The sequence below is a fragment of the Phasianus colchicus genome, chromosome 9 (genome assembly GCF_987193195.1).
Source record: "Phasianus colchicus chromosome 9, bPhaCol1.hap1.1, whole genome shotgun sequence".
Classification (NCBI taxonomy): Eukaryota; Metazoa; Chordata; class Aves; order Galliformes; family Phasianidae; genus Phasianus; species Phasianus colchicus.
Window position 1 is genome coordinate 16,725,644 of NC_143444.1, and position 25,429 is coordinate 16,751,072.

Below are 25,429 nucleotides of genomic sequence, written 5' to 3' on the forward strand. Positions count from 1 at the left end.
GGAAAAAAAAAAGTTTTGGAGAAATTCAGGCAAGGTTAAATTAAGCTGCAGTTATCAGTTAATGTCAGTCAGCTGGCCAAGATAATCATGGTGCCAGCGAAACATGAACACTGGGGAAACAGAGCTGGGAAGATTGTGGAACTCTCTTCTGCATTTTGATCTGTTTCTCTCCATTTCCATTCAAACTACTGACTTGTTGCTATCCTAAAATAGTCCATGGCTAGTTTGGGATGTGGAGATACAGAGCACATTTGTTATAGAAAACTAATTTTACATGTGAGTAATCTCAGTAGGAAAACTCTTCTGTTGGTTAGGTTGATCTGGTCAGGGGGTAACATCACTTCCTTCTTGGTGTGTTTCCTGGCAGATTCGGAGAATTGTCACATTTACCCATATTTAACCATGTCAGAGCTGCTTTGAGAACAACTGTAAAGGAAGTCCATGATTGTTCTGGTTCTCTCTCCCACAGTTAAACTTTTAGCACTATTTCACTAGAATGAAGCCTTTCTATGGCCTCTGTTTAATAAGTTTTCCAAGTACTGACTTGAGTAAAGAAATTGTTTCCATCTTTTCAAATTACAGGAAACGTTTTTTCTCTTATCAATAGTGGTATGTGATGTTAGTGATGTGTTTTTTGAAAGTCTAGAATGAGTCACTGTAAAGTCACTGAAAGGACACTAGTTACCACATTTACCCTTCTGAATAAACTTCATTTACATCTTAGTGCTCTGTCTTGCCACAGAGGTAAGAGTTTAAAAGCATACCCTGAAAAGAGTCTGAGGTAGGTTGGTAATAAGTAAATATTTTAAGGGTAGGGGAAAAAATCAAGGGTATTGAGGAAATATTCTACCCCTTAGATATTTTTAGTAAAGCTGATAGATTATTATCTGAGGAACAACTGTCTCGTGTCTCTTCATTTTTGACTACCAGTAAAACCAGTGATTTGGTTTTTGTGTTTTTCATAGTTATTATTAAAGTAAAAAAGATCCCCAGATATTCTCTTACTTAAATAATGTAATTTCTGACATTTATTTTCATACTGTGGTCATCAAGAGTACTGGAAAACTGCTACTGTGGGAATGCAACTGGAATTCTATTATTTTGACTGTCTTAAACATTCCTTAGTTTAAAGAGCAAAAGCAGGCATAAGTTCTCCAGGGTGTTTCAGATGTTTTTGGTGAATTTCTAATTTGAACTCCATTTTATCATAACTACTAACTATACTTAATTTTTATGTGGGGTTACTATACAGTAACAGCTTCAGATATTTAAGATTAACATTCTCTGAAGCAGTTTGTCTCTATGCTATTGAGTTGCCAGCTGTGTATCTTGGACCAGAGGTTGGATGCTCCATATACTCAATAGTTGTTGTATACATCAGGTAAACATGCTGCTAAAGACTACTGCTTCTTGGGAAGATACAAAAATGGTTTTCTCTTAAAAAGTCAGCCAGAGGAGGACTTCAGTCTGATACTACAGCCATGTATCTCAATTTATACTTGTTTGTGGGCAGAATTTGTACTCAGTCTAAGAAGCAAAACTTTGAGGAAAAGATACGTTCTCAGGTGCTCTTGTAGTAGATCTTGGTGTGCAGACAAGTGCAGTAACTCTAGTACTTCAGAGCAGAGTGAGGGAGGTGAGAGTGCCACAAGTGAAGGGGCTTAAATATTTTAGCAGTTGCTTTTTAGTCTTCAGGGCTCATTTCCTGCCTTTCCACTGCCTGTGCTACTCCCTCCTTATGTAGCCTCTCAAGTCAGTTTGGACTACATGTGGCTGCTTCATCTGTTGCAGGTACTTTTTTCTTGAGCAGAATTGATTCCTGCCCACTAGGTTTTGTTTCCCTCCCCTCCCCCCCCCCCCCCAGAGACTTGTAACTGTGTCAGTGCTGAAGGAGCTGGTCCATTTGAAGATACAGTAAGACAAGGAGTGGATAAAATTGGAATGATGGTTTTTGAATGACACAGCACCAACTAGTATTACATTTCTAAAATCCTTCCTGAGAAGGGGAGATGGGCACTGCAGTGTTGCCAATGTGCAGAAGCAATATACTGTGGAAATTCATGTAGAGATTGATTTACTTGTGATGGGGGTTTTTACTCAAGAAGTCCTTGATTCTCCATTTGCCTAACTTTAATTCCTGCGCTATTTCAATTACTTAATCCTTTTTGCTTATTGATGTTACCTAGTTTCTTTAAGAACATTATTTTGAACTTAAAGTGTCTATTAGTTGTCAGGAGGCCAGGCATTTTTGTATTGTGACCTCTCCAAATACCACAGATTTTCTGCAATTGTGTTCTAGCTCAATAAAAAAAAGACAACGAAGGAACAATTAACCACATCCTATGCATACAATATTAGATCTTTAAACTCTTGTGAAGAAAGAGTACTAATTGCTTATGTTATTTCCTTTTAGAAGGTGTGATATCCATACCTTAAACACATGTTAAGATACCACTTAAAATTTAACATTCATTTTTGAACCAGTCCAGTTATCTGATAGTTTTCTTCAGAAAGACAAACCTACTGAAGCACAACATAAAACCAGCTGAGTTAAATGCTTGGTTCCTACTGAACTAAATGGTACAACAGGAAGCATTCAATAACTTGTGAAAGCAGTTTATTTTTTCTGTCAGTGGGACCATCTAGCAAATGAGGAAGTCAAAGCATATGGAAATGTGATTTAATGAAAACAGAGAACTTTGTTGTTGGTACACCTTTTCTTAATTAAAGAAAGTCAAAACCGGATTTAGAATAAAGGAAGACCGTGAGTAGAGCAGTTAGCTCCCCCTTTTTTTTTTCTAGGAGGTTTTACACAAGATAAGTTTTATTTCCTTTGTGCTTGAGCACTCTTACAATTTAAGACAGATGAGATTAGGATTTTCTTTTTTTTTTCCTGTGGAAGACTTGCCAGATCAATCCATACTAAAAACACACATCTTCCAGCACACATCTGCATGGCTCAACACTTGAAACGTGAAAGTAGCAATAGTAATAGGATTGATTAAGAAGAAATGCATCGAAACTGTTCTGATTGTAGGCTGCTGGGCTTGGACCATGATCTCTTGGGCAGGTGGTCCTCTGTTCCCCAACTCAAGTTATTCTTAAAAAAAGGTGTTTTCTAGTGAATGCTGAGGATGTAATCATCAAGAGTGCGCCAGTATTGCTGCCTGAAGTATTGAATTGTTTCAAATTCTCTTCAGTGCTTGTTATTGTCTTCACTTCTCACTTTCTTTCCCACTTCCATGTCACTTGCAGCCTAACTAATTCCCTGTCCCTCTTTTCAGGGCAAGTTTAATTCACATGTAGAACTGAGAGCAAGGAGCTCTATCAAATTGCCCTATGCCACATGGCTAGATCAGTTTGAAGGGTTAAAATTTTATCTATGTAATATAGTGCCATATTTGAGGCTGAAAAAAAGCCAAGCTGAAGTTGCTAAACCTTTCTTAATAAGCCACTAAGTTCAGCATGAACTTCAAGTCCCATGTGTGGTTTTCTTGTGCGAGACAAACGTGTCAAGCATTAGTATGCTTACTGTATGCACTTCTAAGTAGTCACAGTGGCATAAAAATTAGGGCCCAAGTGTATCTAATGTAATCTAGAACTATGATGCACAGGAGGGAATCTAACCTGCAGGGGGACAGAATTGGGGTTTATATTAGGTAGTGGTGGTTTTTGCTATTTAAAGATATGTGCACAGTGACAGTGGTCATTGAAAAGAGGCTGTCAGGTCATTACCAAGATCCCTTGATTAATAAAGTTCTTGGTGTTTTTTCTTTTATTTTAATAGTAGTCAGGAAGTGCAAGATACTGTTGTATATATTACCTTGTGTAGGTTGAGATGAGCTCTAGAACTACAGAATTGTTAGGAGAAAGCATTCTGTGTTTGTGACATACCAGAAAAATAATAGTAGGGGAAGACATTCCTATTGCTTTCTGGAATATTAAAAGGGACTGCACATATTGTCATCAGATTTTGATCTCTTATCAATTGTCACAATGAAAAACTAGTGTTAAAGAATGTTACAACAAAAACTAAAATTTGCCTTTGATTAACAAATACTTACTAGAAGCTGAAAATTGCTAGGAAATAATGTGAACTCAATATAAATACAAAATGTCTGAAAAGAAAAACAGTTTTGTATTGAAGAGAAACATCAGTCCCTTAGAGTTCTAAATAATGAAGAGTAACAAGGCTCATACACTGTCAGATGAACACAAATATTCACAAATATTTTAAATTGCTTTTATCTGACAGGTGTAGAATTTCAACTGTCTGCTTATCTGATTTATAGAACAAATAATATTTTTGTAAAAGCTGAAAAATATTTTAATTCTAGAACGTGTGATAACTGCATGTTTTCCAGTGGTTTGCTTGTGCACCTGCATGAGTGCCTTTTAAAGAAGTAATGACATAAACAACTTGGAAGGAAAAAATAAAATAGGTAGAAAAAAAGTCTTTGCTGCTCTGAGAAATGAATAGTGGCTATGAAGAGGATTCTGATACGTTGCCTAAAATTTGTGTGGCACCCTTCCAATTTACCCACTGAAAGTAGGCTTTGTAGCTTATAGAACGTGGACTCAAACAGTTTCTTAGAAATACTTGTGGCTTTCTAAATTTTTTGCAGCTAGGTAAAAGGATTGTCTTCTGACCTCTAGTGTTTTGAATGTTGCAAGAGGAGGTTGCAGCAGAAATTTTCTTTAAAAAATGTGTTGTAGTAAATCACATTGCAGGGTTCCTGTGCTAAACACATTCTGATGAACTGTCACCTTTACAAAATATAAGTTATGAAAGGAAAACTGAAACTGTGTTTGATCTTTATTAGTGACAAGGACCTTGCAAGCCAGGATTGTATTGATGTTCAGTTTAAGCTGACTGGAGGTAGACTGTTTTTCTATGAGCAAACTTAATATTAAATTGTTCTGTGATACATATTAACCTTACAGTGTTATTTAGAATAAAAATCATTTAAGTTTAATGATATATTATTCCCAGTAATGTATACTCTGTATGGTATATAGTAGCAGCTTTCAGATGTTTACTATAAAAAAAAAAAAAACTGTGGCACCTGTCTTATATTTGGTGTAAGAAGCTGGCTTCAGATTTGCTTTCTGACACCTTGCTTTGTGGTTATGTAGTAATTTGGAATCAAAGGAACAACATGCTAAAATGGAAAAGTCCATTTCAAATGAAGGACTTAAATGAACATTTCTTCCATGTACTCCTGCTGTCACAAGAGATGAAATCATTCTTGTCTAAATTCTTAGCGTTGGTGAAGCTTTTTCTGTAGATGAGTGTAAACTGTTCACTTTTGATCTGTAAGTTATGTTCCTTCTGTTTGTAACTCTGAATATTAATTAATAGTTATTCTTGTGAAGGGAGATGAGTTTTATATACATCATTTTTTTAACCTCTTTAGCATAGGAAAAATAATGATACTTCTTACTTGGTGTGTGTGAATTTGAGCCATGGATTGGCTTGGAACTGAATGCAGTGTGGTATAATGCACTACTATTTCATTGTAATTTACGTGAGTTAATAGTAAATATCACAAACTAACTAGTGTACTCTGATGCAATAAAAAAAAACAGCTTTAAAAGAGAAATGTCTTTGAAATAGCAAATGCTGACACTACTCAGTGCTCTTCTCTTTAGTAAAATGGTTTGGAAGGCAGTGCATTGCCACTAACTTCCTGGCACATGTTGTGTCCTGGGGACGCTTCAGGGAAAGCTCTCAGTTAAAGCTTTTTGTTCTGTATTTTGAAGAATAGTTGACACTTCTCATTCTACTGAAATTCTGTTTGCAAATTACTTTGAGCTTGCTTGTTGAAAATCATTGTTTACTTTCTTCAAGCTTACGTAGGAATTCAGCGAAATGAGCTACTGTTAGAAAGCCATGTGTTCCATGTACAGTTGGATTTCTGTATTATATTGGTTGTGTGTGATTTGCAATTGGTGCAAAGACTTACAAGATTTCTGCCGCAGTTGGTGACTGCTTCAGAAATTATGTATCTGGGGGGAAAAAAAGAATCTTTTTTGAGATCTACCAAGGATTTGGTGATATTTAGAGACAAGCTGAAAGTTAGTGCTGGAGGCTTAATGTTTCAAGATAAAGTCATCTGCAGTTAATAACAGCATTTACTTGACAAATAAATGTCCTCTTCATCTCTTTATCATTGTACAATTTATTGTTGTACCTCTTACAGCAGTGACATCAGGGAACATTCCTCTCTTCCCTTCTGCTTTGTAATATTCCTACACAATAAGTATCACTGTATTTTAAAACTTCTCAAGAGAAATCTAAACTTGTCATACGTAGTGTTCACTAGTGGATCAACTTGTTCTGAGCTGCTAATGCCCCTGGATACCTGCAGAAAACTTCATCCAAGTGAAAAATGCTGAGAAGTGTGTAAATATCTGTGCATGATAAAAATATGCAGAGAACTAAAATAGCATTTTAAGATTGTATATTTGTGAACAATTTGAATAAGATTCTTTTTTTAACCAAAACAGAAAGAAGAAGGAAAGATTCAAGGGCAGCTTAATAAATCTGATTCTAACCAGTATATCAGAGAACTGAAAGATCAGATAGCTGAGCTGCATCATGAGGTAAGTGGTAAAATACGGCCTGATATCTTGTACCTTTTGTCATATCTTTTAAGCATAGCAGGCTTTTCTTTTCTACTAGCTGTTAAAGCTTCATTACCTGGTTTTGCTAATTTATTTGAAATAAATGCAATAAAACAAATACTTGTATATGCACATTGTCCTTGTAACCTCATGTGTAAGAAAACCAAAACATGCTTAATTATATGATTTGATATTACTGAGAATGGCATTTCTTCCATCTTGTTGATTTCACGAGTTGATCATACATTGCTGTGTTCAGAGATGGAAGCGTGAAAACAAGCTCCTTTGTTTTCACTTGGTACAGGTCTTAAGGTTAATTCAATTAGAAAATAAACTGTTTGCATATGCAGAAGAGTCTGTAGAGATCTCTTTTGATGTTTGCTATTATGAGGACTAATTTTGTGGTAGTGTTCTGGGATTGCTTAAAAAGAAAAAGGATGCTTGCTTAATACTGTTTAACAGATACAGTTTTTAACTGCCAAAACCTTTGACCTATGAAATTTCTATCTTCAAACTTCCTTGCTTTAATAGTTGTAGTAACTGTTAGTTAAAAAGATCAGAGGGTCCTGAAACCGAGATGGCTTATGTAACCTCTGTGCTCACTGGCTTATTTCAGTTCATCCTGCGTTATGAAGAAATATCTTATCACTGCACTATGTGCAAAATGTCTGGTCACCTTTTCATTATAGTCTGCTTCCATGTGTCCCGTAGAACTCAGCTCTGGTAGTAGTTAAAAAACTGTAGTAAGTAAGTCACTCTGAAAGTAATGCCTCCTATTTATTTCCATGGATATACAGATAATGCTGTTAGAGTGAATTCTCAGCTACAAAACACTACTGTTTACCATACTCACTGCCAGTAGCCATGCATTTTTACCAGTGATGAACAAGAGCTTGCATGCCATGCTTCTATAAACGTGTATGACCATCTGGAACGTGGCTCGTCTTCAGTGTTGTCACCCCTGCTGACACCACCCACTTTCTCACTGTTCTCACATCCGCTGTTTAGTCTCTGTAAGTGTTCAGCAAGCTTTGATGAATTTCACTGTGTGCTGTTTTCTTCCCACATGGAGGAATTGAGTGACTCACCTTTGTTTCATCTGCAGACACTATTCTGTCAGAGTGCCCTCCTGCTGCCATCTGTTGCACAACAACAGAATGCAATGGAGTATTGGAGGGAAGGTACAAAACCTCTGCTGCCCTATCTCCAACATGTGCCTGTAATGTTGTGGACCAACATAATAAAATGGGAGGCATTACTTCTGGAGCAGACTGTGTATTATAAATAAATACAAGTAATTAATTTTGTTTGCTTTGTTGATATATTTCTTTTTAGAGCACATTCATTCTTTGTGTGCTTAGTGTTGTAAAATCCCAGTAGCATCAGGTTGTTAGGATCTGTCCTTTGGGAGCTACAGTAGAGCGGAGGATCTCAGAATGCTCTCACTTCTAGATAGAAGGTGGTCTCGAGAGCCCTCAATCCAGCACCTTTACCAATCAGCAAGCTCACTAAAAACAAATTTAAAAATCAATAACCAGACATTTTCTATTGAAGGACAATAAGCAGCTTACTTTGTTTCTTATGAGAAAATAAGCTACCTGTAGAATTCCCAAAAAGCCAGATACTTCGCATATTTTGCTTTAAGGAGAAAAATTTATCCTGAAGGGACTGTTAATGACTTTTTCTTCTCAGTGCAAGTTTAATGCTTTCTTTTGTCTTCAGTAAAATGCAGCATTCATCTTTAATTTCCTCAAGGCAGTTTTCAAACTGAGTTCATGTGCCTATGAATCAATTATTATTAACTTGCAATTTTAACTTTAGTAAATATGTCAGTCACATCAGTGTTGATTCCTGAGAAAGTTGACAGCCATCTTTTGTGTTACACAGCCAATCAAAATTCAAAGAACTGTTGCATGATGAAAGGACATTCAGACTGCAGTAGTTTGCAATAGTGATTCATCTGAGAAGTCATGTATATTTAGTGTCATGTTAGAGTTATGCTTCCCTTCTTACTGATTGTTTTGTTTTATTAGACACAAAGCTAGCCACTTATCTCGTCGTATGGCTTTCTCACTGAAGGCTGAAACCCTAGCATGAAAACCTGAAATTTTAGAATTGCCACAGATGCAGATAGGAAGTTATGACCTTAATTTTTCAGAGCTTTTAAAATCCACTAGACTCTGCATGTTCTCATGTTCTATTGCAATTTTTATTAGTCTTCACAGCCAATACTTTTGTTCTTCCATTGTACTTTCTTACATCTCTACCTAAATGTTCCTGACCTCCTGTAATTTTTAAGTGGATTTTTAAGTGCTGTTGCATACTGCACAGCTCTGACAGGCTGCAATTGCTGTCAAGCAGCTTTGTTACTTGTCAGTAAATTCTGTCAGCTTGTCTCACCTGCCTTTGGTACAGAAGTAAGATCTGATGATGCTATCTATACTCTGTCCCTTGACCTTACAGTTTTAACCTGCTCTGATACAATGTAAATGACAGGAGTATGCAGGCATTGCAAACTTTCTTATTCGGCTTGCATACTACTTGTACACTGGGCACTAGGACTTCAGAGAAGTTCCCATTGATTAGATGCTAACCTGTTAGGTGGAAGCAATTCTTACGGAAAAAAGACATCTTATTTCAGTAAGTAGTGCTAAAGTAAGCAGCTAACTTGAAGGGAGGGGTGAGAGCTGTGGAAAGCTTGGGCTGCTCTCATTTTGCATTAAGTAAAGTTCGAGGGCTTAAGGAAAACAGTTGTCATAAACTAAGTTTGTCACTTTTGTTGAAATGAACTACTGGAGGGAGGAAAGGGGAAGAGGTACTTTGTAATTGCTGCTTTTTTTTACTTTTAATTCAAACTGAATGAAATTAAATGATTTACAAACAGTTAAGTTCTTCATTTCATATACTACCCCTTTGTGCATACAGTCACTGTATATATATTACACAGCAGCTGTCTCTACTTCCTGTTGGATGTTGCAAGGCTCGTATGTATTACCTAGATTACAGGAGTGGTATGAAAGATTAGAATTAACTTGTGTACCCACAAACTACACTGGCAGACCACAAGACACCTTTGGAGACAGAAGCAAGTGGTTTCCTGTCTGTAAGACTTTGTGATTTAGGACTGAAATGCTGAATGTTAAGTTGGTATTTGAAACAAATCTTTGTAAAATTTGTCCTTGTCATACTGCTGGATAGACTTTGTCTCTTGAATTGTTCTGAAGAGTTAGTTTTCCTGTTAGATTTCAGTTTTTTATTTATTGCTGATTTATTTCAAATGTGTAGTCTTCAGTTTTAAACTCAGCACAATTGTCATAGTAAGCTAAAGGCCTAGTATGTGTTGAAGTACCCTAAAGCAAGCAGTTTCTACTGTGACAAATTGTAGAGTGTTCTCTTCAACATGCAGTAGAATGGTACTTTTACAGCTGCATTAGGAAACTAGGAAGTTTCATGAAGCAGGAGTAGCAACATGCAGGAACTTGGTGCTTCCTTCCCTGAATGTGAGGTTTTCACTTTATATTTGATAATCACTGACAAGAGTATAAAATTCAGAGTATACAAGAAGAAAAGAATGGCACTGTTTGTCTAACTGAAGAAATCATTACATTTTTTTAGGTGCAAGTGGAAATTGTATTGTCCACGTGGGATCAAGTTCCTGTTTTCAAACAACTAGCATTTGGTGTGAGATACTATGATGTATCTAAAATTTCACTTTTAAGATGTTGATTTTGCTCACTTCCTATCATTTTAATGCAGTTTCAACGCATTTTAGATGGTTGTGGAAGGGTTTTGTTTGTCTTAAGCTCTGCTTTTAATAACATTTTCTTATACTTGAGGGATCTAGTAGTTGTTAGCTCAGATGTGGCCAAAGAATACTCAGAACAGAATGATGCATTTTTTCTTTGTTCTTATGTAAGACAAGTCATTGGCACTTTTGGCCTATAAAATATTGTTTAAAATTCTCAGTTTCTAATCTTTATCTGTGTTCTTAAGGGGAAAATAGAAGATATTAGTTCCAGATTTAAAAAGTTTGAGACATCTGTGGGGTCAATGAAACTTGTGAACTTATCTGTCATTTTGGACTGTAGCTTTCAAAAGATGCTATGGTCTCTTACTGTCATCACTTCCCATTCCCCGGGAACACGTATCCCCTGTAAAAGACTAAATTAGGACTTGGCTGTTAACTAATTCTGGAAGCATAATAAATTCAGAAAAGAGTTAAAATACAAGTTTGGAATATATAACCTGTTTGGTGCCCTTCACTTCACTTCTTATACTGTCTAGTCACCTTCAGCAGCCAACATAACTTGTTCCTTTAAGGAGGGAGATCAACTAGTTGCTACTTACCTGCCTTTGCTGTGCATTTATTCACTTCTCTTCCAGGGCATGAATTAAGATCAAGTGAAATGGGAGAAGGGGGGAGAAATAAATTCCTGCAGATGTACAAATGTCATTTTTATCACTGATAAGAGTACTTACTGAAAGCTAGGAAGAATTACTAAAGTGTTTCTGTCTTGTTATAGTCTTTATGAGGTGCCAGCTATTGACCAATGTCAGAGACAGTATGTGGAGCTAATTTTGCGGTAGCTGTTCTTATATGAGATGCTTTTTATAAATAATTGCTTAACATATTTTGAGGGGAATAACAAGAAAGCTTTCCAATGCAGAAATCGTGTGTTTTCTGTATGAGAATGAAAAAAAAAAAATCCTGATGTTAGTGTGCTATGAATGTTAGTGTTCAAAAATTAGAAAAGCCTCTGCCAACTGCCCTCATTAGCAACATTTCAGCATGGCTAGTGGAAAAGATGACAGATGATTGAAGCGTTATTTTCCAAAACAAATTTTTGAGGTTTTTTAGAAGACTATAATGATTTCAAAAGAAATTATGGTGATTTAAGTTCTTGTGTCTTGACAGTGAAGAAAAGGGGATTTTTTTTGAAGTATTTTCCCTTTTTTTTTTAATATTTAAAAACTTGATGAGTTCTCAAAGTAGAGACTAGTAGTTTACTGACTTTTCCCACTTCTATAATTCTATCTAGGGATGGAACTGATAATACATTGTAAGAAACTAATGCAGTCAGTAAGATTCTGATATAGATGTTATCTCATGGTGTGATCTCATTTCTGGTGAGCTTACATTTTAAGATTGCCTTAATGAAAAAAGATATAAAAGTTGGAGATTACATACAATGCTTTTAAAAGATTTTGCTTGTGTAATAAAATTCAAGACACTTTAGGTAATTACTTTGAAGATAATGCATAAGATACGACCAAAGGAGTAATTGGTAATATGGCTAAAGCTAAGAATTAAGGCTACATTTTGCAACTTAGTGTAGCTTTCTAGACTTTCACTGCCGAAACTAGATTGGAGAAGGGAAAGTAAGCAATAGCCATCAGCATGAAAGATGAAAAATCCCATACTGGTCACATATACAACAATCAATAAAATTTGATGTGTTACAATACGCAGGAGGGAAGTTCAAACCATGTTAACAATTTCTTTTGGTCTTAAAATATGTGAAGTTCTATGGTAAGTAAGCTGTGTTTAAAAACTGCCAAATTATTTCCTCCATATTGCTGGCATACTACCAAGGAGCATTCTGTCTTTCCTCTTTATTTTATTACTAGTTCTCCTTTGAGTCAGATTCAGTGCTTAGCAAATCAGATGCTCTGTATTCTGAAATGCCTCTAGATTAGAAGCAGGGAAAGCAATTCTGAACTTTGTTCTTATGTGCTTAAACTACTGTTGTTCAGCTACTCTGTTTGGATATGCCTATGCTGCATTTATCATAAATGACTGCAGTGTGGGCACATCTTTAAATGGCATTTGTAGCTGTGAATGGGTTGTATGTAGATTTGGGTAATGAACATAGAAGGATTAACTGGAGGAAGTGAATTCTAGTTCAAACTACTAGAAACAAAGTTCTTCACTGAAGACATTTATAAGGTGGTGACTTGTAGTGTAACAAATCATATGTGTTAATAAGTGGAAATCAAATGGATCAGCATGTAGATCTTGGAAATAGACATAACTAATTTCATCAGAACTAGAGATAGGGAAGTCCCATGTAATATTTACATTGAATATAATACTTCTTTACTCAGTCTCTTGTCAACTTCCCCTCTTTTCTATTGGAGATAATGAGGTTCAGGAAAGGTTGGAAGAAGCGTACTGTTTATTTTTCACATAGTACTGGCAGATATGCATAGGGCTCTTCGTGACTGTCATTTTTTTTGTTCTTGCTTTTGTAGAAGCAGCTAATTTCTATGATTTGTCAATTTTTACTGTTCTTAATTCATAGTTTTCACTATGCTTGCTAGAAATACTGTATTAAATTATGCAAAGTAGTTCTCAATACTGCCTAGAACCACATTATCACCTTCTAGTAGTTTGCTTTACTGGATGAATGCTTTCAAAATATGTGGTTCTGTAAATGTTTTCTTACTAGATAAGAAATGCTGTCTTTGAAAGGAAATATGTTAGCCCTCAGATTTACAAAGCATTTCAACTTGTGGTAGAAGTCTATAGCACAATAAATCAAGAGCTTTTCTTCTTCCATATCTTGCAAGCACAGTTGGACAAGAGACCATCAGATTTTCCCTCCCCACAAGTGAAGTTCTTGCAAAGCTTCTGGACAGCTAAAAATGTAGTTGGTCTACTGGTACGTGTCAAAGATACAGAGCCTCCGTGCTGGTGGAGTCTGATTTAAGTGGTTGTGGTCAGTCTGAGGAACCTGTGATGTGATAAGATAGCGTTTGTGAGGTCATGTGGTTTGTGAACACCAAGTCTAATGTAGCAGCTTTGTCTACACAGGATAGTTAAATATATACTGTGTGCTTTAGAAAAGTGAATTGCTTTATTCCTTTAATTCAGCCTCTCCTTGAGAATCAAAAGATGTTACACTGGCTAGATAATACCAATATTGTTACAGAAGTGTGATGCTGAACAGAAATGGAGTCCTAGTACTTTCACATTACTTTATCCAGTTCAGTTAAATTGTTCTTCATAAAAGAGTTGGCTTTAAAAACTGTCTGGCTTTAACTAAGCGGTGAACAAGTGAAAGCACTGTTGCTGTGTCTATTTCGTGAAAATTGGTGGATTATTTTGATTAGTTTTGAATAGGTATTTGTAGTCTAGACCAGACATGCTACACTTGTCCAAAAAGGTAGGATTGATTTCATAATGATTTCAAACTACTCGCTCCTCAGTAACACCTTGAACAAAATGATGGATGAACAGTGTAACCAGGAACAGTGATGCAGTCTCCTCTCAGAGCAGGTATGACTTTGTTCACTATGGTGGGACTAGAGGATGAGGGCAACAGTTTTAGATACGAATCTTAGCTTTCACTGCCACTACTGGCAGATCAGATTTGATGATAAAATAAATGAAGTTTGGTGATTGTAGAAACATTTCCCTTTCATGTGTTCTTTTTTCCTGATTGTATCCTACCGCATCTAAGCTCCAGATCTGTCTTGTGGAGAAATATACTAGTTACTGATTGCAGTAATAGAAGTGAATGCACCTACCTATACTGAACTATACAGAGTCCCCGTTTGGTGTTTATCTGGGTTGTCAAAGGAAGTAAACTGATCATAAGTAATATTTTTTTAATATTGAGGCAGTAATGCTCGAGTCATTTTTGTTGTTGCTTTTAAGCAGTGTGACCTGTCTGCTGTACTACATAGAGCTTTATCAGGATCTGTTGTGTGTTTCTGCTTATAAAACAAGTTCTGTTAGGAATTCAGAAGTGGAAGAAGTGAAGTACTGGTTGAACTTACAGTAATTGCTCCTTGGAAAGAATTGTTAGCCACCATACACAGGTGCCATCTATTTCCTACTTGAGAAATAGCTCAGGAGAAGAACACTGTGTGTTAGCATGTTTCTACCCCTCCCGAAATTTTTATTGTTCTCAGAAAGGCAGGCAGCACAGATAGAAGTAATTTCAGGTATCAGGCAAAAATAAATGTCATTTTGTCTGCTTAAAAATGCTGAGGTTAACTCCCTGTTTTAAAAGAATAGAGTAAAAGTGCGAAATGATCATTTCCTGTAACTGTATGCATTATGGGTACGTTTTCAGTCTCTGTATCAGCCAAGTATGCTCTAGCTAACGCTTGAGGTTTCAGTCATTTTTCTATTTATAGACACATGCTCTAGGGAAAAGGAGCAGTGAGATTTAGGTAGCTCCTTGGGTAAAAGCCTATGATAATCACAGTACATTCAATGTGATCATGCTGCTGTTTTAAAATGTTTTTGTTGCCATGTCCTCCAAATAAACACTTTCATTAGAACTTCTTGTGGGAAGAGTTTCTGGGAACTTTCCTTCCACCTACCAACTAGCTACTTATAGAAACTTCCCAAGGCTAACATAGTTTAGAACTTTTTGGAATTGCATATGATCTCATTACAACAAATTTGTCAAGATCTCCCTCAACAGTAAGAACATTACTTAGTTACCAGAGACTGAATTTTAAAAAATATACATAGTTTAAAAGTTAAGTACTTTCTTAGCACTGTTTTTTATTTCGTATTTGATACAGAATTTCAAAGGTTAATTTGATTACGTGGCAGCAGATCAAAAACAGTCTTTAACCATATAGTGCAGTGATCAAAAAGTCATGACCTCCCATTGATCGGTTTATTGGTTTCCTGTTCTGATTCACTGGAAACCTTCTGGTCTGTATGCTTGTTGCTAGTTTTAATCTTTGTCACGTTTACAACACAGCAATCTTGTCTTTACTAAAACCGATATACAACATACATTTACCATATTTCCTTTTGAATCTATAGCTCCTTAATTAAAATACTAAAAATATATCTTTTATTTTAAACAAGGCAGAAGATGTACTCTCATATTCAGAGCAATGTGGAATGCATATTGAAACAACTAGAGATGAGCTTTAATGCATTAAAGCTACTACTTAGTTTATTTCACCTTGTTGGCATCTGTAGGGTTTTTATCAAGCCTTCTACACTACAGTGAAACTGAACATGATTCACAGAAGCCAGCAATTTAAAACAGAGTCCACATATTAAGCGCTATAAGAGAATATGTTTAAAAGCATGAAATGGCTAAGTCTTGGAAATTTCTTGCTGCTGTTTTGCTTTGCACTTGTGACACATTAAGCAACGGCTTAAATTCTGTTTAGCAGTATGGTCAGCAAAATTCGTTTGTGATAAATAAAGCAACATGTTTGCACACAAATTGTTTTTTAACCCTTCTTTTGTTAAAGGGTGACCCGAAGGTAACTATTTAAACAGGATAATTTTGTAGTTAATCACATAATGAATTTAAAATTCAAATAATCTAGATTAATCTAGAAAAAAAAAATCTTTGGGCTTTTGTCTTTTAAGAACAGCAGCCATAGTTGTACAACCAAAAAGCAGCCCATGTCCTTTCTGGTAAATAATGCTATTGTTCTTGTTTGGGCCCACAATAAAATACTAAACCTAGTGTTTGATATTTGCTTTGTCTTTCAATTTCTCTTCCTGTCAGTTTGAAAACTGCAGTTTTGCTGTAATTGCTGTAGCCAGTTGGTAGGCTAAACTCTAGAAACAGTTTTACTTTTTTGAGGTACTGTGGATCAAGAAGCTCAGTCACATGAGAATCTGGAGGCAAACAGAGCATCTTTCTACCATTAAGCTGTGCTGCAAATTGGCCATGTTTCAACTCTCATGCCGTACTAAATGTAATATAAAATTAATTTTCTCTATCTGCTGCTTTCTGCTTATCAAAAAAAAAAAAAAACCAAAACAAACCCACGAAAAAAAATTAACAAATCAAATCTTTTCTCTAAGATTAGTTTTTATACTTGTCAGCTATTTTTTTGTTTGTATATACATTATAATGTTCTTGGGGGATAGAATGTTGAGGAAGTGCCCAACAGGAGGCACATAACAGCTTGAACTCATCCATATAAAGTAATGTTAATTTTCTTCAGGAAACACCTATAAAAAGGAGTGCTATTTTACAGAAATCACTGAACTTTTTTTATCTAGAATCACTAACTTTTAATGTCCATTGTGAATTTTGTAGAGTTTCTATTTTAATCACACCAAACTCTGTCTCAATTAGTCAAATGTGCTGAGTCCCAGGCAATTCTAAGTATGCTTGGGCATGGTTTAGATTCTCCTGCAGTGACTGGCTAACACCATGATTTCAAAGAGACCTGCTAAACTCCTATGCTATTAGTTTATTGAATGCTCCAGTTTTGTCCTGCCTTGAGGGTATGGAGAAGAAGAAAACATGAATCCTAGAGCTATGTTATGATGATTTCAATCTGCTAGAACCCAAATTTATATAAAGCCCTCACGTCTGCACTTCATGCTAACTTTATTATCAGTACAAAGAGAAATAATGGGGTTTTTGTCCATGTATTAAAATACTGTGTTAAAATTTTCTTGAAATAGTTTTGCAGTCTCTTAATGCACTTTCAAATGTGTTCACTCGTTTCTGTTTCTATCTCTTCAACAACACTGGAGCATATTGAAGGATTTGCATTTCAACAAAATCTCGACAATTTCCTGATTTTGATTTGTTGTTTTTTTTAATGTGAAATTAAATCTCAGAGGAAGTAAATAGGGCATCTTAGTAATACTACTTATTTAAGAACATATTTGTCTGTTGTGGTACTACAATGTTGGTATGTTGTAGCTCGAGCTGAAGTGGAACTTAAGTAAATCGTTAAAACTCCAAGTTGTTCTGGAATAGTCTTATAGCTTAAGTCATAATACTTCAAATAAAAGCTGTCTGAAAACATGAAGATGTAACCTATTTCCTGAATTCCTCTGCTAAGAATATCTGTGCAGCTCTCCATATCTGCCTCAAAGTGAAAGAAAAAACAATTTCACTTCTTTCTTTTCATTTTTTTCTTGGTTTTGTGTATTTCTCACAAATATTTTGTGGTCTGCAAAATGTACTTTTTTCTGCTTCATTTTCTAAATCTAGTGGTAGATGGAGCAATGGAGAACCCAAAATGGCTTTTGTAAGAGATGTAAAGATGGCCATTTCCGTAACTTTTCATATGGATCTCACTGAACAGAATCCCATGCAGGTCCTTCTCCACTGTTGTCTTCTAAACAATGAGTCTGTGTTATTAAGGCCTCTCCCTCAGGAGGAACAGCAACAATCAGGTGAACTTGAGTAAGCAGAGTGAATGGGAGTTCCTGGATTTGGCATCTGTCCTGGTTGGTTTGGGCTTCTTGAATCATCAGTAATTTCCAGGAATGACCCTTGTGTCTGACATTGCTGGTAGCTGTGTTTATGAGTATGGTTTTGGGGTGGGTGGGGGTGGGGAGTGGTGATGGACAAAAACAAACAACAACAGCAAAAGAATTTAATGTTCAGTAATGTGAAACAGGAAATTCACTGGTGCTGAAATAAAAGCCACAACCTTGAGCCTGGTCTTGGTTATACTGACAGTGCAATTCTAACTTAGCAAATATTTAAAGTTTATTTTAAAAATTGTTAGCAACTGTTAAGTTCTAACACAAAGAAAACCTGATGTGATACACATTGCTGAATTATTTTACATGTTTGCTTGGAGGTTGTGCGAGTTATCAGGAAGGTCTCAAAAAAACCAAAACTACTGCCTTTCGCATACAATCCTTATATAAGCTGCATCATAACTGAGGAAAATGAAGGATGCCTTTCAAATATATATTTTTTACATTAAGCTGTTTATTGCACGATGTTGTTCTGCTTGTCTTAAATCTGACTTGTCAGAGAGCAATAATTACAAGTTTTCATTAAAATGCTCTGATGCAGTTCTGTTGCAGTACATAGCAAGCAGTCCTTGTATAAGGAAGTTGATTTTATTGGGGAACTTTACAACCAGCATTTGCATTGTAGCTGTACAGCCATTAAACTTGCTAAGAATCCTTTTAAACGAAGGATTGCTAATATTAGTTTCTGCATCTGTTTAGTTTAGCTCATGATTTCTTCATTTGTGTAGAGTTCATGTTGCGATGGTTTCACTATGAATGTGGCTCACTGTGGATGTACAAACTCATATTTAAAAATGGGTTTCAGAAAGCATAAGATGTCTTAAGGAGGTGCTAGTGTTCGTGGAAGTGAAAATATAGCATGAAAAGGCTTGTTAACGTTGTTTATTCTTTTTGTATGTACGTATAGAAATGCTTCAACATATGTCAACTAGACATAAAGTGATATTTGTCTTTCAAGTTACGTTTCCCATTTGTTCATTCTGAAAAGCTGTGACTGCTTCATTTTTTTATATGAGCATTTTTCCAAAGGAAGTTGCTGGGAGTCTTTTAAAAAGAAACAGTAATGTGCTAGTGTGTGCATTAGACTGGAGTGCAACAAACTTAACTTACTGTCTGCTGCCAATAACAGCATTGTAACAACCACGTAAGTGGTCGTGTTTTTATCATATTTTGATCTAATTTGTGTATTGTTTACTTACCTTGTGAGTAGATTGAATATGTACTGACAATCATTCTTAGAATCCTTAATTTTTTCAGAATTGGATGAATCTCAAGAATGATTCCTGAAGCCTCTTGAAGGGAATAGCATCTTCAACTTCTTTCCATCCATGAATTCCAAGCTTAAAAAAAAAAAAACACAGAAAATCTCAGGGGTTAAGCAAAAACATTTCCTAGGGGTTAAGTAGAACTTTTAATTGTAAAAACCTCAACCTACCATTTATATTTAAAAAAAAACAAAGGGACTTAGCTGCAAGCAAATTGTTTCTGATAATCACCTTTCATTTAATGTTTAAGAAATTGTCTTGTACTAAAACTTCTGAATTTCTCTTTACTATCTCTCCCTTATGCCTGGCTCGATGAGGCAGTCAGCATCAGGTAAGAAAGTTTATCGGGGTTCAAGCATCTGACTGCTAATACTGAGAGATTTTTTTTTTTTGTACTTGTGGAAGTACCCCATTATTCATGAGTCTTTTAATACGTTGACCAATAGGACATGCAGATTTTCTTTAGAATGCTGAATCTTTTAAGCCCAAAAAGACGTGTACATGTGAATACTAAGTCATTTACTTGTGACTGTTGTGTTTTGGGTTCAGATGGCTTTTGAAGGAATAACAGTTAAGTATATTTTAGTTACATATTTTTATTAACTCTTTGAAATATTCTGAAGATCATATTCATGTGTTATAGTGAAAACTGGCTAAAAGCTGCAGTCATCTAGATGATATGACCTGAATTTGAGAATTAAAGCAAGACCTGTGGGTTTACCAGACCTAGTTTTACAGATTTGATGAGATTTGAGGTTGTTGCAAAACTGAAGCATTAGAAATAACCAAAATTCATCTGAATTGGGGTAATTGGGGTGAGACATGTCTAGTTCCCTTCATGAGAAGTAGAGTCAGACCTAGGACTGAAAGGATAAAGTGGTATTGTCTCTCCACTAACGAGAACATAAGTGACAGATCCGAGTGTGTACCCGGGGTGTAAGTCCATATTATGTTCAACACAGCTGCAAGAAAAAAAGCTGTTATTTTTCTTTAGATGAAATGATAAGAATAGCAGTAAAACTAGTTTTACTAGTTGATTCCAATATCTCATTTTATTAACATTCATATTTGAAAGAGTTTAAGATGCAAGTCTTAAATATATATTTCAATTGAGAAATTTTCATTGTTTCCAATTTATGGTGCATGATCACAAAAACCTGTGTATCAACAGCATGTTACTTCTGTTTTACAATTAAAAATCTATATGAATGACAGCATGCACACTTTAACAAGTGTGGTGATTTTTTTGCAAGTATCAAGGTGGGTTTTTTTGCACATGGCTGAACTGGAATCTTTCCAAGTTGGAAGGGACCCTGGGAGTCTGCTTAACCAGCTGCTCAGAACAGTGTTGGCCAATGATTTCAGAACAGGTTGCTCAGGACTTTTTCATGCGGTTGCTGAAAACCACTGAAGATGGAGATGCTCAATCTCTCAGCAACCTACTCTAAGTCTTAATTAGCCTTATAGTGATTATTGTCCCTTCATATTCAAACTAACTTCTGTTCTGTGTTACGATCATTGTCTTCTCCCATCATACATTTCAGTGAAGAGCACGCTTTTCAGTCACCTTATGGCATGAGCTTCTGCCTTCTAACTTTTTGGTGATCTCCAGTGAGTCTTTTCATCAGCTTCTTGTGCTGAGGAAGTAGTTAAGGTAACAAATGCAAAGTCGGGTGCAGTCTGTGTATCAGATGAAGTAAGAACCTATAATGTACTGGCTGTGCTTTTGTCCATACAGTGTACTGTGCTGTTAACCTTGCTCGCTGCTTGGAGATATTGCTGTCTCTGAGCCTATCGTGTATCAGGGCTCCCACAAAATCTTATTCAGAGTTAGTTTTGTCCCCATAATACAAATTCTGTGCTACAATGTTTCTGTATTTCACTGTGCAAGTCATTTTTCAAGCAGACAGATGTCACAGGACTACATGACTGTGCACAGTCTTGTCACACATTCTCTGCAATATGTTCATGTTTCTTCCTAGCAATCTAATTCCTTATGAATGTGAGTAGTTGAAAAAGATGGCTGGTGAGGGTAAAACTGCAGGCCAAAAGAAGTGTTTCTTAAGGGCAACAGATTGTCTTTTTGTTGCCTTAATGAGAAAATACGTGTTACAGTTTTCCCACACTCTTTAGGATTTTGCATAGCCAGTACTACCATTTTTTCCTTAGAGAGCCTTTTTCTTAGGTTTATACTTGGTGTTTGAAAAGGCTACTGCTTGAAACTGCCAAGCCATGATGTTTGTCGTGTTTCCTAAAGGTGTTCATCTAAAGGTATCACATGCTGAAGCTTTCAGGAAAACATTCAAGGTCACTAACTTGGCTCTCAGAGTTCAACTGATGTTGAATATCACCTTTACAATTCAGATGAACTAATGGCTTAAGTGTGCAGACATAGAAGCATTCATTTCTTACTGAAATGTGAAATTTGTGGTCACTTGTACAGTGAGCTTTTTTGAGCCTTTGATCATGTTGGACAGGAGCTGTAGGGCTGTTCTGTCTTTCTGGGGTAAATCTTTTAGTTAATAAAACTGCTGGAAACACCATGTGGCAGCTAATCATATTGCAAGATATTTTTAGGGACAATATTTCTAACTAATGCAAGTATCTCAGTATCCAGGTATATGAAGTAGTAAGAGTTGCTTGTTCTTGACAAATGTGCCATGTGTTAGATATTAGACAGCAACAAGGAGATGTTGCATCATGAACTATGCAGTGTGAGTGTGAAACTTGTTTTGCTTGTCTTTAAAGAAGTGAGTTCCTTGTGAAACAACTGCAACTTAAGCATACAAGAACATTCCAATATGGTTAGTACACATAGTTGCATCCAAGTTTTAGGTCTGCAGTATGAACCTATGTTCTTAACAGGAACATTCTGATAAACATTAAAGTGATCAGATATATGGAGCTTTTGCATACCATTTACATTTGATTTGAGGTTTCTAGAATGATTGTGATTCTTGCAACCTTTTTTCCGAATGGTTTTACTTGCATCTCTTACATAAGCCCAGTGTGAATATAGAAATTCCTTCTTCCCCAAATGAACAGTAAAATCTGTTACTGATATAAGCAGCAAGGACCTGCATGCTCTTCTTATTTATCAAGCTGAATATCACTTCAAATTTCTGAAATGTGGAATATGTCTGTGATGCAAGTAGCTTCTCAAGCTTTTTCTCTCTACTTTTCAGATCTTGATACTGTTAAGAGTTGCTTACAAAATAGCACTTGATGCATCTTCCTTTTTAAGCCGACGAGTGATATTAGGAGGTTTCTGTAATGCATTTCCATGTCTCTGTAATTCCTTAGGATTCTTACAATAATACTTAACAGTTGTCTGACTCTGAGACGATTGGTACTAAAAGTTAAGACCAGTGAAATTCTAAAGAAAAATTATCTCAGGGAAGTCTTCTGGGAGCCATGGTTATTTTTGATTTAATGAACAGGGGATTTGCCAGAGCTTCAGGTTTTACATTCGAGTAGCTTGAATACATGATTAAGTAGCTTATAACTCCAAATTGCATTCTGAACTACTGTTATTGTATCTGTCCACAGCCTAATAATCATTTTTTTTCTTGTTTGGTTTCTTAAAATTGAACTTACGATCTGTTTGTGCTGTATGGAGAAGTTTCTCTTATTGTCTTGAAATATCACTAGCTCTGAACTAGATAATGAAAGGTTGCTTGATTTTTGCAGTGTGGACAGAACTGAATGTGTTTGCTGTGTGCTTTTTTTTTTGTGACTGTATGAAACTAACAATACTACATCTGGATCCTTCTGCTTAGGAGTAGGGAAGGGCTTTTCTCAAGTTGAGAAATTAGTGATGGGGAAACAATGAAACTTCAAAGGTATATGTGAAGGCCAAAAGCACTGTCAAAATGAATTGTCCACTCTAGAAAACTAACAATCAACCATTCTCATGGGGGTGCTAAAAATGCAGCAAGTAGCTTGGAGAAATCTGTCATTTGTGATTCTAGGTACCTTGATTATTAAGCTTTAAAACTGAAATAGTCCAGGTGTGTGAGAAGAATTTTGGAATATTTAAAGTACTCTTTTAAGACATTCCTTCAAGTTCTCTGGACAGCCAGAAATGAGAAGTCATTTTGTTCTGCTTCCAGAAGTGATTAGGAAATATTCTACATCTAACATGTAATTTAAATTGGTTGAGGAGAGATTATTGGAAATGAGTGGTTTTGTTTTGATTTTGCTGCTGGCCTTTTTAGCTCTGATTAACTTAAATCCCACTTGTTTGTGTTTTTTTTAACAGATCAAATGCTTAAAAGGCCAGAGAGACTTCTCAGACCAACCCACTTTTGATGGGATCCACATTGTCAACCATTTCACAGGAGATGATGAGTCATTTCATTCTTCTGATGAAGATTTTATAACTAACTCCATACAGGAGAGTGGGGTAAACTTTCATTTACGCAGGAGGACTGGTCAGATGGCTTTGGATCACACAGTTGTAGACAGCAGTGACAGTGAGACTGAAGAAAGCACGCTCCAGACTGGAAACTTGGATAAGATGGTTTCCAAACAGAGGAGAATGGAATCTTACTCTACTACTGTGTAATGATCACTGTGACTAGCATTTGAGGACTTCTGTGTTTATTTAAGGATTAAGTTGTCAGATAATTGAAGGCATCCAGCAGTTGGTTTAGGTAACTATTGGATCTGTTCTGGCCTGTGATAAATACACATGTGCACTGTCCATCTGCCTTCTCTTTGCCAAATCTTGCTAGTGATGTACCATTGCTGTGAAAGAGGCTGGGAAGAAGTTAATGGATGACAGTTCTGACAGTATTACTGAATGTTCCTTGTTTTAGAAACTGCAAATATATAATTTCTTTAAATGTGTAAGAAACCTTTTTGCTGTTCACAAGGTTGGGAATTATTTTCCTCAAAAGAAACTGCTCTTGTGCAATATTTTATGCTCTGAACAAATGTGTATGTTTTACATCATTATCCATTTGTGATTAAGATGGACTCTAACCATCTGATCATATGGCATATATATAATTATGCTTCTCAATAACTTCTGTTTTATTAAAGTTACCAAACGCCCACAGAAGGCTTGAAAGAGGAGCCATAATCTCTACTACTTCCTATATACAAGTACTGGTCACTAATGTCATAAAGGTGTTTTTCACCCTTTTCACTTAGATTTATGTGCATCTGCTTTTGATGTTGCTAAATAATACCTGGTCTGAATATATTAACTACAATAATGTTTATTTTGTACATATTTATATAACTGCACCAAGCTGAAAATGTATATTATACCATTTTATACGAGGAATGTAAATGTTGCTATATGACCGTCTCTCATATTCCACCTGGAAAATGAATTCTGTATATACACACTAGAAATGAATTGCTAAATAAAAGCAAAACACTAACTTTACATTTAGTTTCGGTAGCTACACTAACAGATTCCTGTCTAACTGAAATGCTTGTTCAAAACACTATGACTGAAATCTTTTACCTTCATATATATGTAATGAAAATAAATTTTTCACAATTTAACAAGGTTACAGCATTTACTGTCTAGTCACTTCTAAGCTACAACCTTTAGTTACCCTCTGGCTCTGAATTAGAGTGGTACTTTGAATAAGAAGATTATTTGCGTATTCCAGTTAACAGTTCTAATGAAGGTATCAGTGCAGTGAAAATATCTACGTTCAGTTTTCTTGCAGTTTTATATTGCCGTTACCTGAGAAATAGTATAGATCCTGTCACCAGCATAGCTATTGTTAGCCAAAGTGGTGAGTGCTGAGCAATTCTGCTTTCACGCTCTCCTGTAAACTAAGATCCAGTAACACAGCCCCCGCCTTGGTTCTTGAACAGAACTTCATCTAATATTGTCATATGAACACCCTTTGAGACAAGCTAGTTAGCAATTTTCACCATTATTAAGAATATTCTTATCATACATACATAAACAGTTCTTGGAATTTGTTTTCAAGTAGTATTGGCAACTGTATTTTATTTAAGAATAAAGAAGGGCTATGTTGTTAGTAATAGCATGTATGTTAAGTCTTATTGTGAGAAGCAGTGTAGCTATTAAAAATCATGGAACTGTGGAAGCATAGTGCTGAATAACATCTGAATGAGCCCCTAGGAAAACAGCAAAAGGGAGGAGGAAGAACATTTCAAAGAACAAACAAGGAAGACTGAACGGAAGAAGCATCCTTTGGGTTTCTCAACTGCTTTATTTGTCTAGGCAATGTAATTTAAATCTCAAGAGGGTGAAAAATTTTAAGTTACCCACTTCTGCAAATTCTGCCTTGCCTCAGTATTTCTTCAAACTATTCCC

The 25,429-nt window shown here is 35.8% G+C and overlaps 1 protein-coding gene across 8 annotated transcripts in view; it reads left to right on the forward strand.

Moving 5' to 3' along the window:
• Positions 1 to 25,137, forward strand: part of EVI5 (ecotropic viral integration site 5) — an 89,870-nt gene extending 64,733 nt beyond the window's left edge. For 2 of the 8 annotated variants that reach the window (XM_031614817.2, XM_090146341.1), the window contains exons 19-20: positions 6,511 to 6,606; positions 23,381 to 25,112. In XM_031614817.2, the coding sequence (XP_031470677.1) occupies positions 6,511 to 6,606; positions 23,381 to 23,686 (402 nt within the window). In that variant the 3' untranslated portion in view covers positions 23,687 to 25,112. Of the gene's footprint in view, positions 1 to 6,510; positions 6,607 to 7,732; positions 7,931 to 23,380 lie in introns of those variants that run through there. The other 6 variants (XM_090146345.1, XM_031614818.2, XM_031614819.2 and 3 more) reach the window with 6 other exon arrangements.
• Positions 25,138 to 25,429: the final 292 nt, after the last annotated feature.